General features: G+C 38.2%; 1 protein-coding gene across 13 annotated transcripts in view; it reads left to right on the top strand.

The window, feature by feature from the left end:
• C2H4orf45 (chromosome 2 C4orf45 homolog) overlaps positions 1–18361 on the top strand; it is a 108684-nt gene that overhangs the window by 61076 nt on the left and 29247 nt on the right. For all 13 annotated transcript variants that reach the window (XM_027597760.1, XM_027597755.1, XM_027597756.1 and 10 more), the window contains one exon: positions 1293–1351. In XM_027597760.1, coding sequence (XP_027453561.1) covers positions 1293–1351 — 59 coding nt within the window. The remainder of the gene's footprint in view (positions 1–1292; positions 1352–18361) is intronic.

Below are 18361 nucleotides of genomic sequence, written 5' to 3'. Positions count from 1 at the left end.
AACAAAGATCAAAGAAGATTGTCCAGTTCCTGGGAAAATTTGTCAAAATGCTGATAACAAAATTATTTGTAAGTCATTTGATAAGATCAATTTTTAGGGAATCACATGTCAGAAATAACTGAGAAAGTTATACCATTATCTATACAGATTACTACTTTTCAAATTTTCTACGGAATAATGGGCCACCCTTGCATTTAAACCTTATTTATTCTTATTTTTCTTGACCCTTCCTTTGTTTATGTATTTTATACATGAATATTACAGAGTTAGAAGTGATCAAGGTTTCAACTTCATCTCTGAGAAGATGACAAGTAAATAGATCTTTTTTCCCAACACAAATAACTCTGAAGGACTTGATCAGGAAAGTCCTAAGGTAAAGCTTGAGGGAAAAGGAAGAAAAGGGGAGGGTTAAAAAAAAAAAAGTACTAAATAGTTCCTCTGATGTTGAAATTATAATACAATCTTGCTACTTTTCGAGATGTTATGAATATAGCATCCCACATCAATGTAAGTGAAAAATGCATTCCAAAACTCAAGTGAAATATTTTGATAATCCAGATCATGGTTTCCCAACCCAAGTATGGAAAATTGAGTAATGATTATAAACCCGAAACCCTTTCCAATATAAATTTGACGCCTCTATTCCCATTTGCCTATTCATAAGATGTGCCATCAATTGGCTAGTTCCTGGGGTAAAGAGCCCATATAGAAAGGTCATTTGTTCAGTGATAATAGATCATTTCAATATACATGAGAGAGTGTGGGGATTTTTTTTATGTGGGAACTGGTCCTAAGCTACAAATATTTTATCCATGTTCTAAATTATGCTTTCTGAAAGGAGTTTTCAGATCTGCACTTTACCACAGGCTGCCTATAACCCAGCTCTTTCCTACATTATTGCCACCACATTTGCTAATTCTGTGAGGATAAGGTGAAATAAAAAGAGCTCGACTGTTTGAGTCTGAGCAGTGGTTAAGAATGCCTGCTCATTTACAGACAGAACCATAAAAACAGAAAGGAGCTTTGAGACTATGGGCTATACGCTTCCGGCTACTAATATCTCTCTTTTACAGAGAGGGGAAATAAAGTACACAGGATCATACTTATTTTACTTCTTGCATTTTTTTTCCCTCAGTTCAAGAATCAGAAGGCTATGTTCTTTTAATTGTATTTACCATCTCCTATTTAACTTCCCAGCCTGACTTCCTTTTGGACTAGGAATATAGACTGTTAGGCATGTTGGTGCCAATTTACCCCGGAATTAGGTTACATTGGTTTTCTTTCTTTTACAGTGTGGAGAACTAAGTCAAGCCACTATTGATAAAATAAGCCACAGATACCAAAATCCATGGTAAGCGCATTTTAAATTAATTATTTAGCTAATTAATTGATGCTTTTCCTTCCTAAACTAGTAACAGCGTTATTTTGTTTTTAACTTCTGAGTATATTACCACTTTATTTCTTTTTATTTCAGATAGGTTTCTTTGTAAAATTATGAATTTTTATTCCTAATAAAAACATAAAATTTTCACACACTGTTAACTTTAATTAGGGGGAGGAAAGGGTCAAAGCAGGCAGAGAGTAAGCAACTATGAGAATATAGCAGAGAAAAAGAGAGCCAGCATGCAGCTATTCAGAACAGCAACTGGATGAGTAAGGTAGAATTAACACATAAATAATTCTTTCTGTGAAATAGCAACAATATACTTTTTTTTTTTTGGTTTTAAAAAAAACCTCATTTCATGCTGTTGGCCTGGAAACCGTCATCATGGGTAACCTGGGTTAATAAACGTAATCTTACTGAAGTCACACAATGACTTGAATTTGTGCTATCTTAAGGCAACCTCAGTCAAATATGTCTTACCTCAAGGTATGTTAAATTATGGGAAAAGAGCAAAACCTAGGCTTATCACCTATAATTCAGATTCCTAGGAGGGAAGGGATCAATCAGCATTGCTTTTATAAAACTGCAGATTCAATATGCCTTTGTTATCCTTGGATTTTTGGAGGTGAGAGTTCCTGGAGCCTATTTCACGTATTTTTATTTGTTGAAGGACACAGCTATGATCAGGTGCAAAATTAATGGATTCCAGTCTCCTTCTGCTCTACCACAACATAAGTTGCCCCCAAAAGAGAAAAGCCCTCAAACCCCATGTCAAAAGCCTACTAGTTACCGCAACAGAATCCCAGGACAACAAAAGATCTCATTGGGCAATTCCTGTAACTTACAAAGCATATCCTATGTTTAAAGCCATAGAGAAATAGTTTATTGCTTGCAAGGCACACGTTCTCATTAAAATATCAACTTCATTTGTTCAGATAACATTACAGGCATCTATATGCAAGTGCTCTGTCAAAAATTTCTAAACCAGTGGCGCCTGGGTGGCTCAGTCATTAAGCGTCTGCCTTCGGCTCAGGTCATGGTCCGAGGGTCCTGGGATCGAGTCCCACAGCAGGCTCCCTGCTCAGCGGAAGCCTGCTTCTCCCTCTCCCGCTCCCCCTGCTTGTGTTCCCTCTCCCACTGTGTGTGTCTCTCTCTCTCAAATAAATAAATAAATAAAATGTTAAAAAAATTTTCTAAACCAAAGAAACCCACTAAAGGTCAGTGAAAATCAAAGAAACTTCCACAAACTTCGGTGATATAAGTGTGAAAGTTTGCTGCATTTATTTAAACATTAAACATTAGAGGGTGCCTGGGTGGCTCAAATGGTTAAGCATCTGCTTTCGGCTCAGGTCATGATCCCAGAGTCCTGGGATCGAGTCCCGCATCGGGCTCCCTGCTCAGTAGGGAGCCTGCTTCTCCCTCGGCCTCTCTCTCTCTCTGTGTCTCTTATGAATAAATAAATAAAATGTTAAAAAAAAATTAAACATTAGAAAGTATCTGAGAAATATGGAAGCTTTGAACACTTTCCTTGGGTGAAAGAATGTTAGCTATATCCATTTCTAGGGAATTTGATACAGATTGTGCCAGGTCAGGGCATGCAAACACTTATAAACAAAAACCTCGTATGTAAGGAATTGTGGATTCAATTGGGAAATTGGAGATCAGATATATATTTGTATAAATTATAATACCAACCTGCATATGTTAAGGGCCATGTGCATAATGAAGACAATTATAATTACAAAATGATAACTAGAAAAGCTTAAAATTTTTTAAAAAGTATAATGATGACCCCCTAGATTTGCCTGTAGCGTCTGCCCAGGTCCTATTTTTTAACTAGTCAGATGCCAGTAACTAGTCACATGAATGCTGCCTCCCTCTTGAGACTTCAACCACGTCCACTGTTTAAGAGCCTTCCTGCCCCAGTCTTGGGCTGGGAGGAAGCTCTTGACTAAGATGTTGACTCGGACAGGCCCGGGTGTGTTCCAGCCCCTCATGTTCTCTAAGTGGGACTAAGGGCCATCTCCTTTCTGGGCAAGGTTAGTGCTTAGCCTCCCATTCAGTTTTCATGTCCTGTCCTTCTCAGTCAATGGTGTTCACTCAATAAATCTAGTACCTCCTGTGTTTGAAGCTTAGGTCGATTCTGTGGCCACAGTGGCGAACAGGACAAGCCCCAAATATGCTCGTCTTGGAATTTGTATTCTAGGGGAGGAGGTAGACATTAAACAACTATATGACTTTTAAAAAGCATTATGCTGTTTCTCATGCTTTTTAATAACTTTTAAACATTACAAATATAATTCATGCTTGTGGCAACAAATCAAACGATATAGAGGTTTATTAAGAAAAAGTATCATACTCTATTCCATTCAGTTCATGATAAAACATTTCATTACGAAGGCTATTTATGGGATGTAGAGAGAAGAGTTTTCTAGGGACGCTACTGGGACTGAGGGTCAGAGAAGTGTTCACCAAGGATGTAATTATCAAGGTGACTTCAGAAAGGTGAGCATAAAATCATTCCCGGCAGAGCACACAGTATGAGCAAGTCTCCAAAGTGGGAAAGAATATAGCAGATTAGAACCAGTGGGACCAGACTATGAAAGTCAGTGAGAGGGAAGCATGATGAGGGTCAGGTTTCACAGAACTTTGTAGCCTGGTTAGAGAATTTGGATTTTAACCTAAGAACAAAGAGAATTCATTGTTAGATTTAAAATAGAAAGCAATGTAAAAAAAAAAAAAAATAGAAAGCAACAGGAACTAATTTTTCTTAAGATCACTCTGGAATGTCGGATTGCTGTGTAGAGAAAGAATTGAAAAGTGACAGTAACAGTTGTAGGAAGATCAGCGAGGAGACCATTTTATTTTTACAGGCCCATCTTGAGTTTTGAGTGTGATTTGCAAACAAGCAAAAATAAATTGTGATTATGGAGGCTGAGGGAAGGAGGAAAGACTTAGTTTTCAAGGAAACACAGGCCTTAAATAAATGAAAAGAAAGAAGAGATGATATTTGCTGTTATTATGGGGAATAAAAATGTATTAGGCAATCTGATGGAGCAGATTTTAACATTATCTTAATTTTACAAGCAAAGAAATTGAATTTCAGAGGTTCAGTTACATGACCAAGGGTCACAGCGCTAATATTTCAGCCAAGTTGACCAATCCTATTGATCTAGGCTGGGATCTGGGCTTGGACATTTTAAAAAGGCTCTCTGAGTGATTCTGATGTGCAGCCAGGGTTGAAAACCACTACTGAAGCTTGAAGAAAGAAGGGAACTGAGCCTTGGGAAGTGCCCACACTGAGGACAAGATGAATGAGAGCCACAGAAGGAGAAAGGAGCCTTAGAGGAAGGGCCCCTGAGACAATAGAAGGCCATAAAGCCAGGGAAGAATTTTGAACAGAAGCATTTAATACAAGGAAATGGAAATCCAAGAAAACAACAACAGACAAATATTTAGAAGTTATTAGTCATCTCAGAAAAAGCACTGGAGGAAGAGTAGGATGATTTGAGTCAATAGAACTAGCACTAAAGAATTTTTGTCCAAAAAAGAATTTTTGCCTGTTGACATAATGGAGGTGAGTCCGCTCTGTTTTGGGGACCAGAAGTCCAGTAAAGGACAAAAGGACAATTAAAGGATTTCCTCCATTCTGAGGCATACTCTTTAAACTTCGACTTTCTTGAAATCAGGATATGTTTTATAATAGCTGTTTACAAATGTAGTATACAGATGTGGTGCCTCTTTTTTTTCCTCCCATGTAAAGCTGTTATTAAATCAAGGGTGTGTTATCAATTTATTGCATCCTAAAGACTAGTAAAGATATACTTCAACAAACATGAGATGAAAACGTGCTCTGTGCCAGGTGCTCAGAATTAAAGAATTAATAAACAGGGTCCTTACTTTCAAGTAGGTCACTGAGAGAAATAAACAGAAGATTACAATACAATAGACATTGATGGAGAATAACTGCAGTAACACGGTGTGGGTTACCTCCTTTTTTCCTTCTGAATTAAAGAAAACGTTCTTGGGGCCCCTGGGTGGCTCAGTTGGTTAAGCATCTGCCTTTAGCCCAGGTCATGATCCCAGGGTCCTGGGATGGAGCCCCGAGTAGAGCCCCATGTCGGGCTCCCTGTTCAGTGGGGAGTCTGCTTCTCCCTCAGCCCCTCCTCCCGCTCATGCTCTCTCCTGCTCTCTTCTCACTCACTCTTGCTCTATCTCAAATAAATAAATAAAATCTTTAAAAACAGAAAATATTCTCTTTTTAAAAAAATCTTAAGTTTCTCTAGATGGTTGCCTCATTTTTACATGGTCTCTTCTATTTGCAATTGGGTGTTTTCCAATATATATGTACCGTATTTCTAATTTCAACAAGAAGAATAAAAAGCACAGATAGGAAATGGAAGAATAGTTTACAGTCAAATTAAAAGAGGTCATAAGAGAATGCACTGAAAACAGTGAACCGGCAGGGATTTTTGTTTTAAGAAGCAAGTAAATTTATGGAAGTAGAAAAGACCCCGAATAGCCAAAGGAATGTTGAAAAAGAAAACCAAAACTGGTGGCATCACAATTCCGGACTTCAGCCTCCATTACAAAGCTGTAATCATCAAGACTGGCACAAAAACAGACACACAGGTCAATGGAACACAAAAGAGAACCCAGAAATGGACCCTCCACTCTATGGTCAACTAATCTTTGACAAAGCAGGAAAGAATGTCCAATGGAAAAAAGACCGTCTCTTCAACAAATGGTGTTGGGAAAATTGGACAGCCACAGGCAGAAGAATGAAACTGGACCATTTCCTTACACCATGCACAAAAATAGACTCCAAATGGTTGAAAGACCTAAATGTGAGACAGGAATCCATCAAAATCCTAGAGAACACAAGCAGCAACCTCTTTGACCTCAGCCACAGCAACTTCTTGCTAAACACATCTCCAAAGGGAAGGGGAAAAAGGCGAAAATGAACTATTGGGACTTCAAGATAAAAAGCTTTTGCACAGCAAAGGAAACAGTTGACAAAACCAAAAGAGGACAGACAGAATGGGAGAAGATATCTGCAAATGACATATCAGATAAAGGGCTAGGATGCAAGATCTATAAAGAACTTATCAAACTCAACACCCAAAGAACAAATAATCCAATCAAGAAATGGGCAGAGGCACAGACAGACATTTCTCCAAAGAAGACATACAAATGGCCAACAGATACATGAAAAAATGCTCAACATCACTCGGCATCATGGAAGTACAAATCAAAACCACAATGAGATACTACCTCACACCAGTTAGAATGGTTTAAATTAACAAGTCAGGAAATGACAGATATTGGCGAGGATGCGGAGAAAGGGGAACCCTCCTACACTGTTGGTGGGCATGCAAGCTGGTGCAGCCACTCTGGAAAACAGTATGGAGGTTCCTCAAAAAGTTGAAAATAGAGCTACCCTACAACCCAGCAATTGCACTACTGGGTATTTACCCCAAAGATACAAATGTAGTGATCCGAAGGAGCACCTGTACCTCAATGTTTGTAGCAGCAATGTCCACAATAGCCAAACTATGGAAAGAGCCAGATGTCCATCAACAGATGAATGGATAAAGAAGAAGTGGTATATATATATATATATACAATGGAATACTACTTAACCATCAAAAAAAGAAATCCTGCCATTTGCAATGACGTGGATGGAACTAGAGGGTATTATGCTAAGCGAAATAAGTCAAATCAGAAAAAGACAATTATCATATGATCTCACTGATAAGTGGAATTTAAGAAACAAAACAGAGAGGATCATAGGGGAAGAGAGGGAAAAAAATGAAACAAGACGAAACCAGAGAGGGAGACAAACCGTAATCATAAGAAACAAACTGAGGGTTGCTGGACAGGAGAGGGGTGGGGGGATGGGGTAATTGGGTGATGAGCATTAAGGAGGGCACTTGATGTAATGAGCACTGGGTATTATATAAGATTGATGAATCACAGACCTGTACCCCGAAACAAATAATACATTATATGTTAATTAATTGGATTTAAACAAAATTTTTATAAAAGAGGCAAGTAAATTCTGTAGAAGCTACACACCATCACTGAAGATTGTGGGACATGGAAGAATTTTGTTTTCTTCTTCTTTTCCTTACATTTCACACAGTGCTTGACATGTGTGGGCATTCAATACATATTTGCTGAATCAGATATAAAAGACAAATCCCATTTCTTATAATGGCACAAATTGGTATAGCTCAGGCCAAAGAAGCTGGAGGATTCAAGCCAGGAGGACTTCCTGAGAGAGATAAAATTTAAGGCGGGTTTAAAGGAACATTTTAGGAAAATCTCTGGCTGCCTACTTGGGTGGATTTTTTTATCCATGCAAAGGAAAGAGTTGCTGAGATGATGATATCAACAGAATTCTTCACAGGCAAATATCATTCCAGAAAGGAACTGCTGACCTGCCCCTGACGTACTGTCATGACGAAGTTGCCTCTTTGCCAAAAGGGCCCATGATATTGGCCACTTATTTGCTAATTTATAGATTTATCTTAGGAATAATGTCTTAAGGAACACTTCAAGTTCCTATGGACAGTCAATGGGGATGGAAGGCAGTTGTCAAGGAGGCTGCAAATTAAGGACAAACAAACTCGAAGTTAGCCATGAAAAGAAGGGCAGCCGTGAGTGTGAAAGGATCGGAAGTAATGGAACCTTCTCTAACTTTTCAGGTACTTGAGTCTCACAGAGACTCCGCTCTTTGCAGAGTTTTGGCTCTCCCAATTGGCTTTCTTATTGTGTGCCTTTTCAGAATGACAGGATTTGTTAGCACCATCCTCAAGAGGTATGCAGCATGGCATTGTTGAAAGAGTGCTGAATTGAAGATCAAGAAGGCTGGTTTTGCTAGGAATTTAACCTTCCCAATGGAATAATAAAGGAGATCACAAAGGTTTAGCTAAAAGGAAGTCCAACAGCGTTTACAGTAATACAAAGTCAGAAACAACCTAATACCTCCCAAATAGGGTACTGCAAACAGTTATAAAGCAGTATCTATCCAGTGATTAAAAGCCTGGGCTCTGGGAGCACCCGGGAGGCTCAGTCAGCTAAGCAACCAAGGCTCAAGTCCTGATTTCGGCTCAGGTCATGATCTCAGGGTCATGAGATGGAGCCTCTCCATGGGCTCTGAGCTCAGTAAGGAATCTGCTTGGGATTATCTGCTTCTCCCTCTGCCCACCCCCCTCCCCACACACCACTCTCCCACACACTCTCTCTCTTAGATAAATAAATGAATAAATAAATAAATAAATAAATAAATAAATAAATAAATAAATAAAATCTTAAAAAAAAAAAAGCCTGGGCTCTGAGGATAGACTTCCTGAGTTCAAGTCTTAGCTTCACCGCCTATTAGCTGTGACATCTTGAACAATTATTTAAATTATTTATGCCTCAATTTCCAAATTTTTTGATGGTAACAGAATCCACTCCTTGGGTTGTTGTATGGATGTATTGTTACATACATAGCACTTAAAATAACACTTGGAGGGGGTGCCTGGCCAGCTCAGTTGGTGGAGCATGCAACTCTTGATCTCAGGGTTGTGAGTTCGATCCCCAGGTTTGGTGTAGAGATTACTTAAAAATAAAATCTTAAGTATTAATTCATTAAATTAAATTATATTAAATTAAAATAAACAATATTTGGTACATGCTAAGTACTCAGAAAATAATGTGACCATGTAACTTGTCACCCAAAACAGGATACTTTTGAGAGTGAAACAGAAAGCTAATCAAATCAGTCACCTGGACAACAAACTAAAGTGAATAAATCAAGCCAATCTATTAAAAATGTTATTATTAGTTAAATAAATGAAGTACATCGAAATAATGTAGCAAATGCATTTATTAGAATTCATATTATATTTTGGCTAAAAACAATCAGTATAGAGATTTAGTATGGGATATAAATTTCATACTATGTAGTTGTATAATCTCTATACTATATAGTTTAATCTCCCAAAAGTAGAACAAAAAGTCCAAGAGATGGGAAAGAAAAAAAGGAAAAATATGAAAATAAGAATTCAATTAAAATTAAATTAGTTTAATATCTGACCAATAAGATATCTAGAAAGATATCAGAGAAAACAGAAGTAGGGAAATCAATAATACAAGAAAATTTCTCAGAAGGGAGTAATATGAGTTTCCAAATTGAAAGGTTCCATCAAAGCCAAAAAACCTATCCAAAACAAAATATATCAAGTCATATATCACTGTGAAACTGCTATGGTAGGGATGAAGAGACCACCTGAAAGACTTCAAGAGGAAAAACAGGATATATACAAATGATCTGGAATCCATAAGGAATCATACTTCTTGATACCAATACCAAACTCTAGAAGACAATGAGGCAATGCTTTCCATGTCTGACAGAAAATGACTTTCAACCTAGAATTCTATACCCAGCCAAATAATCAAGAAGCAAGGTGGAAAAGAGACATTTTCAGGCATGTATGTACTAAAAAAAAAAAAAAAAAAAAAAAAAAAAAAAAAAAAATGCACCTCAAAGCATTTTTTCCTAGGAAGCAACTAGAGAATATTACCTAGCAAGACAAAGGAGGTATACATCAAGAAAAGACAAAAGAATACAAAGCAAGAAACATATTTCCTTTGACAAGCAAAGGGAATTCCCAAGATGATGTTAAAGGAGAGTACCAGAAATATGGCCATTTAGGGCCTAGGGAACTATCAAATCAGATAGGAATAGGACAAATAGGGGCTTTGGAGAACACGTTTATGGTATACAAATATTGGGTTACATTCCAAAAGAACCAAATGAGCTAAAAAGTGGTTACTTCTGGAGAAGAGAACATTGGGACAGGGAGCAAGGAGAGAAAGGAAGTATTTTTTACTATGAGCTTTTTAGGACTATGTATATGTATTATGTACATGTACCTAAATTATTTCATTAAAATTGAAAAAAACACTAGCACTACATTATGTACAGTGTACAAGCATTTTATTTTGATAAAAGTAACAATTAGAATAGTCAACTAGAATTTTAGTAGTTTGGACTTCTAAGTTGAAAAAATTTCTGTCTAAAACTAGGACTTTAAGTATGAAATATTCACTGACCTGAATAAACAGGGCTTTCTGTTTATTCAGAAATGTGTAAGGTGTGCCTGTATTTGGCATCAGTGAAGGGGTGTGTAGAAAATTGCTTGTTTTATTCCATAATGAAATATTGCCAAAACCAGTTGTTAAACTAGCATACACTTAATGACAGCCACTATTTTAAAAATATATTGGTACATAAATGTGTGCTTTTTTTTTTTTTTTTGGAGTTGTTTTTCTCAAAACAGCCAGAAATCTTGACAGTTTTCTATTTTTAAAGCCGTCTGTACCTGACCCATTGGAGGGATTTCCTTGAACGTTAAGTAGCAAAGTTCTGCAATTTTTGAGATCATCAGCACCTGCTTCTACATTGGCCCTTTTGGTCCATTACCTAAAACCTATCTTTGCACTTCCTTCCACCAAGCCTCCCCAATGCCAGCCTCATCTTCAGCTGGGTGGGAAGGGAGGAGGGCTCTTGGTGAAGCTGCAGGTGTTGTCAGGTCAACACAGAACTCCTATGATCGTCACTGCATCAATGCCACAAGAGTAGTTGGTAGCCGTCTATCCATTCGATAAATATCCAAGTGTCAACCATGTGCCAGGCACTGTGCCTGGGGATTCAGATGTGAACCAAACAGACATAATTCCTGCTGTCCTTGCATCCATCCTATCAGCAAGGGAGGACAGAAATAGCCGAAGATACGATTGACAATTTAATTGTGGGAGGTGCCATAAGGGAGAAATGCAGGATGCGTGTAAATGTTTCTTATGGAATGAATGAATATTCCTCATCAAGGTTGGAGCACTTGAGCAACAGGGTAAGATGCAACTGTTTTTTGAAAATCTACTGTTTTTTGGGCGCCTGGGTGGCGCAGTTGGTTGAGCGACTGCCTTCGGCTCAGGTCATGATCCTGGAGTCCCAGGATCGAGTCCCGCATCAGGCTCCCTGCTTAGCAGGGAGTCTGCTTCTCCCTCTGACCCTCCCCCCTCTTGTGCTCTCTCTCTCTCTCTCTCTCTCTCATTCTCTTTCTCTCAAATAAATAAAATCTTTAAAAAAAAAAAAAATCTACTGTTTTTTGAAAGAAAAGCTAGCCAAAGAAGAGACGGTGCTGTTATTCTCAGGAAGAAACTTATTAGGCTATCACTTGATGCCCAGGTGGGGAAGAATTTAGTTCATTATGGAATGTTATGGAATGTGGCTCTTTCCCACGCATTACTCTCTGTATAATTTATGAAAGGTACAGATGATCTGATGAGCACTGGGTGTTATACGCAACTAATGAATCATCGAACACTACATCAAAAACTGATGTACTATATGTTGGCTAATTGAACTGAATAAAAAATAATAAAATAAAATAAAGATACAGGTGTCTGAGATGTGTAAGAAAGAGGCATTGTCAATTCCCTGACCTATCATCTATGATTTCTCAGCATGTCAGATAGCAGAACTGTAGCCCTTAGTGCCTGTTCAAGAGACCAGGGTTACCGAGGGAGCAGCTGCTGGGCCTAACAAAATGCTTTATGGCAATGGAATTCAAGCATGGATTGCAAACTAATCGTAAACAGATGAGCTAAAATTTTAGGCCCAGGCAAACAGAATTTATGTACTGAAAAGAGTACAGAAAAACAAGGCTGAGGTATGTTACAAGGGCTCAGATTGTTTTATTTCACTATTACCTATTCAATTTTGTGAAGTCACAAACATGCCCCGATCATGGTAATTTTAAACATTCTTACATCACCAACATTTATATAAATGGTGTACAGAAGATAAACAGTATCACTTAGCTAATGTCTATATTACCAGATGAAGCAACAGAATAATCATCACTCCAGTCCATTTAATATGCATTACTTATTATCATTTCTGCTTTTCATTTTTTTATTATTATTTTTTTTAAGTAGACTCCATCCCCAGCATGGAGCCCAACATGGCCTTGAACTCACAACCCTGAGAATTAAGACCTGAGCTGAAATCAAGAGTCTGATGCTTAACCAGCAGAGCCACCCAGGTGCCCCCATACTTCTTTCACTTTTCATTTTAAGCCCACTCACAACTTCAGCTTCCCATACCTGGAAGAGCAAGACTCTGAAATTGGACAGAGTTGGGCTTAATTCCCTTACCTTATGAAATGCAGATGCTGTCTGAGCTTCAGTTTCAAGGGAAAAGAGGGGGTGATAATATCTATCTCATAGGGTTGTCTTGAGAATGAAGTCAATGGAAGTCAAGCACCCAGCATGGATCTGACACGTAAAAGATTAGCTCCCTTCCCCATTTTAAGAAAGTCTCAAAATGACCACTGAATTAGCCACTTTCTTAAGGCTTTCTATTCATTTTTGAAAACTATCCCCACAAAAGTGATGAATTCTAATTTTATTCTCTTCTATAAAATTTTCTCTAAGAGCACTAGACTGTTTTGAGATACATTATTTGCTTTCTGCTTTAAAAAAAAAGTTCATTAAAAATCTTTTTTTTTTTACCATCTTCCTGGTAAGGAGTCAAACTATTTCAAAGAATTTCAGTTTGGAAAAACTTTAGCTGTTAGTAGTGGTGAATTTATTATCGGTGGCATATCATTTCTTATCGATGTCATCATGAGGCCTGTGACTGGTGCGTTTCCCCAGACGTTCATCGAACACAGTGATGAGAAAGTGAGCTGTGGTGCTCAGATGGGATATTTAAAAGACTGGGAAAAACAAACAAACAAACAAATAAAACCCACAAGAGTCCCTGTAGTGGGGATGTTTTGAAATTATTAATAATTAGAAGGAAAGCTCTAGTTCAGCGTAAATTTTATTCCAAATTAAATAGTCTCCTTGATAGTCAAAGAGGAAAGAACCTTTTCTGACTACTTTGGTTTATAACCTTTACTTGGACCACTCATTTGTTGAGTCAGTTAATCAATAAATATGTTTGGGGTGCTGTCCTTTCCATCAAACAGCTCATAGTGTAGTGGGGAAAAGAGACATACAGATAATTCTGAAATATGGCCAGAGCAATGCTATAGCCGCACAGGGTTATTATGCAAATAACCCAGCACAGTGGTGAGGAGAGGAGTTATGGGAGGCTGTCTGGGGAGGAGTCTGAAAAGGTGAGGTTAGGTAATAGGGGATGAGTGGGGGGGCGCCTGGGTGGCTCAGTTGGTTAAGCAACTGCCTTTGGCTCAGGTCATGATCCTGGAGTCTGGGGATCGAGTCCCACATCGGGCTCCCTGCTCAGCAAGGAGCCTGCTTCTCCCTCTGACCCTCCCCCCTCTCATGTACTCTCTCTCTCTCTCTCTCATTCTCACTCTCCGAAAATAAAAATAAATAAATCTTTAAAAAAAAATAGGGGATGAGTAGGGATGCAGGGAAGGAGTGTTTTAAGAAGAGCAGATACCAGTAATAGAAGTTCAGAAGTGATAAATAACATCGATGGATACATAAATATTTCAGTGCTACTGGATTCCAAAGTGTTATGAATGGTGCAGGGACAGGTGAAGCCAGAATTGAGTCAGGAGCTGGATGAGTTCACTTTTTTTTTTAAAGTTTTTGTTTAAATTCCAGTTAGTTAAGATGCACTGTAATTTTAGTTTCAAGAGTTCACTCTTGAGTTCTGACTTTTAGAGGATGGAGAATCCCAAGAAGGAATTTAAATTTTATCCACCTTTCCTTTTTACATAGTACCCAAAGTGATAAAGTCATGTTTAGATTTTGGATAGGGGATGGGTATGAGGGGGCATTACTGGAGACAGGGAAGACCAGGCAGGAGTTTCTCTCTTAGGCCCAGGAGAATGATGGTAATCTAGACAGATGGGAGTTAAGAGGGAGAGGGGGGAAAAAAGTCCAGAATTAAAAAGGACAAAAGTTGGCAGGACTTAGGTATCAGATGTAGGAGATGAAAGTAATAATGGAGGTAATGACAACTCCTGATTTCTAGTTTGAGTGAATGATTTGATAATGGACCAACTCAGACTGAACATAGAAGGAGCGTCTCCATTAAAGGGAAGAAAGTGATGAGATGATGAGTTCAGGTGAATTTGAAGTACCTGTGGGACATCCAGTAAGATGCAGATAGATAAATATGTGAAACTATGTGAAAGAGCTGTGCCGAAGAGCTTTTCCTGTCACCATAATTATGTTGTATCTGAAAAAACATGAGTGGATGAGAATAGGGAAGACCAGAGAAATAAAGACAGAATTGTAGGGAAGTCAAACTCTCGCTGTTTGAAAAAAAAAGAAGAAGAAGAAGAAGAAGAAGAGCCATGAAAGAAGACATAGAAGGGGCGCCTGGGTGGCTCAGTTGGTTAAACAACTGCCTTCGGCTCAGGTCATGATCCCAGGGTCCTGGGATTGAGCCCAGCATTGGGCTCCCTGCTCAGTGGGGAGCCTGCTTCTCCCTCTCCTCCCTGCTTGTGCTCTCTGTCACTATCTGTTTCTCTCTATCTCTCAAATAAATAAATAAAATCGTAAAAAAAAAAAAAAAGACATAGAAGAAAGGAGGAGAACCAGGAGAGTCAGAAGTCCAAAGTGAAATAAGATGTGAATTGAAAAATGCCCACTGAAGAAAGTAGACAGAAAGTCATCAGAGACCATAGTGAGACTAGAACAAATAGAACAATTTGGGAAAAGTGGAAGGAAGAGAGGGATGGAAGCTCTAGTAGAATGGGTTGAGGTATGAATGGGAGATGAAGTGGAGTCAACAAGTAAAAGGCATGGTTTTGAAAAATTTGGATAAGAAAGGAAGAAAATGTAAGTAGTAACTAGAGGAGATGAGGGGCCAAGTGTAGGCTTTTTCAGGATGGGAGAAATGTTATCCTAGAGAAGTCTTCACTGCTGTGGAGTGATGTTCTGGGTAAGTGGTGATGCAGCTATGGGTTCAATGGCCCGGGTCAATGTGGAGACCCCGGATGAGAAAAACTCCCTCATTTCCAGAGATTGAAAGGAAGGAGCTAGGGTTTCCTTGGCTATGTAGGTGGAGATGTTCTTGTACCTGCAAGTGTTGGAGAAGGCATTGATGATGGTAGTTGAAGGATTAGAGACCTGATGGCCTCAGTGTTCTCGATGGACTCTTTTTGTGTGTAGATTTTTTATAGTGGTAAAATATACATAACATAAAACACTATTTTAATCATTCTTACGTGTACAATTCAGTGGTCTATGAAGTGTTATGCAAGGCTCTGTCTTCTAGAGGACCAATGAAAATAGTGGGAATTAGATGCGAGCATGAGTCTTGAGGAAACAAGGAAGGTCTAGGGTAGCTGTTAAAGATGTGCACTAAGGATAAGTAAAAAGCTTGCTGCTCTGTAGAGTACTGAAGGCTCACCTGAGGTTGGAGACTAATGTCTATATCAGCAAGGATATCCAATGTCCCATGGAAGGGTTATCCACCTTGACATAGGGCCCAAGAAAAACTGGAGTTGAAGCAACTGGATCCCCTTTTAGAAAAAGTAAAATTACATTTATACCTCACAGCATACAGTAAGATAATTCCCAGATGGACTAAACAATTAACTATTTTAAAAGTGAAATAATATAGAATGAAATATACAGGAACATTCATATTATGTTTATACAGTCTGAGGGTACAGATATCAGGCTGTAGCATTAAGCCACAGTTGAGAATTTATGAGTATGTTATTCATCACTTTATCTTTAAATGTTGCCTCATACTTATAATATGATCCTCAAGAGCAGCTTGTGTTTAAACTCAAGAATTCTAATTCAATTTTCAATAGCATCACCCCTATTCATTATTCCATCCAAACTATGGGCAAGTGTAATACCAAGGAAATAAGATAATTCCTGCCCTCAAAAAAATATCATATGGGGGGAAGAGACACATCAACAGATAATTATACTAGACTATATTAGGATGCAGTGATAGAAATGTTGAGTCAATCAATATTTATTGATCACCTATTTCTGCTGTGGTCCTGTGCTGTGTTTAGATACTTAACAAAGTGTAACAACGAAGTGCAATGCTTTTTACAATAGGGGGTATTTTAGAAGGTACCAGGAAAACATGTATCTAGGAAACAAAAGCTCACAGGAGGATCAGGAATGCTCCATAAGGTCCCCTGAGCTTGAAGCATGAGTAAGAGTTAGCTTCTAGAACTGCTGTAGTGGGATTGCCACTACAGTTAGAGATGGAACTTCATGTATTCAGATACATTACCTTGGAGCACATTGCCACACGTTTGACAAAAACTTTTCATTTCTGGCTTCTATAGCAATGCATAAAGATGGTAGGATTTTACAGAATGCTGCAGCGTGTTTTCTGTCTAGCAGCCTAAAGGCTAACTCATTAAAATTCAAAGATGAATTACATGGTGGGTGGCAGAACAAATGTTTTCTTCACTGAGCCGAGCTAAGGCCTTCAAGACAGTTTCTCCTAGAATCTAATTCACTCTTTGCAGCTGTTCAGTAGGAATGATTCAGGCTTCACCTCCTCCTGCAAATCTACCATGACACCATCCAACCCTTTTTGTTGGAGGTTACATGCGTATGGTAACAAGACTAGGAAAACAATACTTGGTTTGACTTTGGAACCATGTGCATATCTTACAGGTAAATATGTATCTTACCTTATAGCTTATCTTTCATTTATAAAATAAATTTAATTTAAAATTAAGAAAAAAAACGAGATGTGTACCCAGCTAATCTACAGAGAGGAAATATTCCAAGGGACTTTAAAGCACAGTCATTTGAGTACAAATCTCTGGTGGGGTATACTCCAAGAACAAAAAGAACTGCAAAAAGCTTGGTGGAAGTGTTAGTGGTGTTACTCTGACTCTGTTGTGGGTGTACTGTAGGATAAAGCAAATGAGCAAGAATATGATGTTCTTATTCAAGTGTTCCTGGTTTGGTTGAGTACCAGGATTCCCGGAGTAGGAGAAAGGAAATACAGATGTTAAGATAAAAGAGTTGGAAAACAATCCTGAATGTGACTGGAAGATATATGTGTACATATATGTATGATTGTAGGTGTTTACATATATTTTTTCATCGTTCTATCACTCTGAAGGCCTAGACATAGGAACCAACTCAGTAGCTATGAGCTCCTCTACTACTCAGATTCTACTTTTTATCCATCTATCTATCATCTATCTATCATCTATTTATCTATCTATCTATCTATCTATCTATCTATCTATCTATCTATCTATCTTTAAGTAAGCTTTATACCCAACGTGGGGCTTGAACTCACGATGCTAAGATCAAGAATTGCATGCTCTACCGACTGAGCCAGACAGGTACCCTCAGATTCTACTCTTCAAATAACTTTTCCACTAAAAGAAATTGGCGCTTTTGGAGAAATGGTTGATTCTGGATCTGGCAAAGGAAATGGGAAACACGACTATAGTACATCATGCCATACCAGATGAAGAAGCTATCCAAAACTGCTACAGTCCTGTCGAAGGGACCTAGGAGCCAAACTTGAAGAGAATCCCATCAGCCAAAAATAGGACAACTGAAAGAAAAGGGTAATAACCACAATGGAGTAATACACATCATACATACATATACATATACGTGAACATTTATGAACTCATAATGGCTACTTCAAAAACCATAACAAACTGGCCACATTGGAGGATTCTGATAAATCAACTATTATTTTAAAAATGGGTAAATACAAGGAAAGAATCAACTATTAATCCTGCCTTTCTAATATTAACTGTACCACTGCAAACCAAACAGAAGATGAGATGACTTTTTAAAAATCATTGTAATCTAGCTAATAAAGAAAGAGCAACAGAATTAGGGCATCACCTCTTTGCAAACACTATTAAATTAATGAATCTAGGGACTCATCATCAATGGCTACCGAAACCTCAAAAGAGAAATGATTAGATATTATGTACCTCTTGATGGAAGAGCATACCACCACCCAGAAAGTTATTATGG

This window comes from Zalophus californianus, chromosome 2, assembly GCF_009762305.2.
Source record: "Zalophus californianus isolate mZalCal1 chromosome 2, mZalCal1.pri.v2, whole genome shotgun sequence".
NCBI classification, from domain to species: domain Eukaryota; kingdom Metazoa; phylum Chordata; class Mammalia; order Carnivora; family Otariidae; genus Zalophus; species Zalophus californianus.
This window is presented reverse-complemented; position numbering and strand designations above follow the sequence as displayed.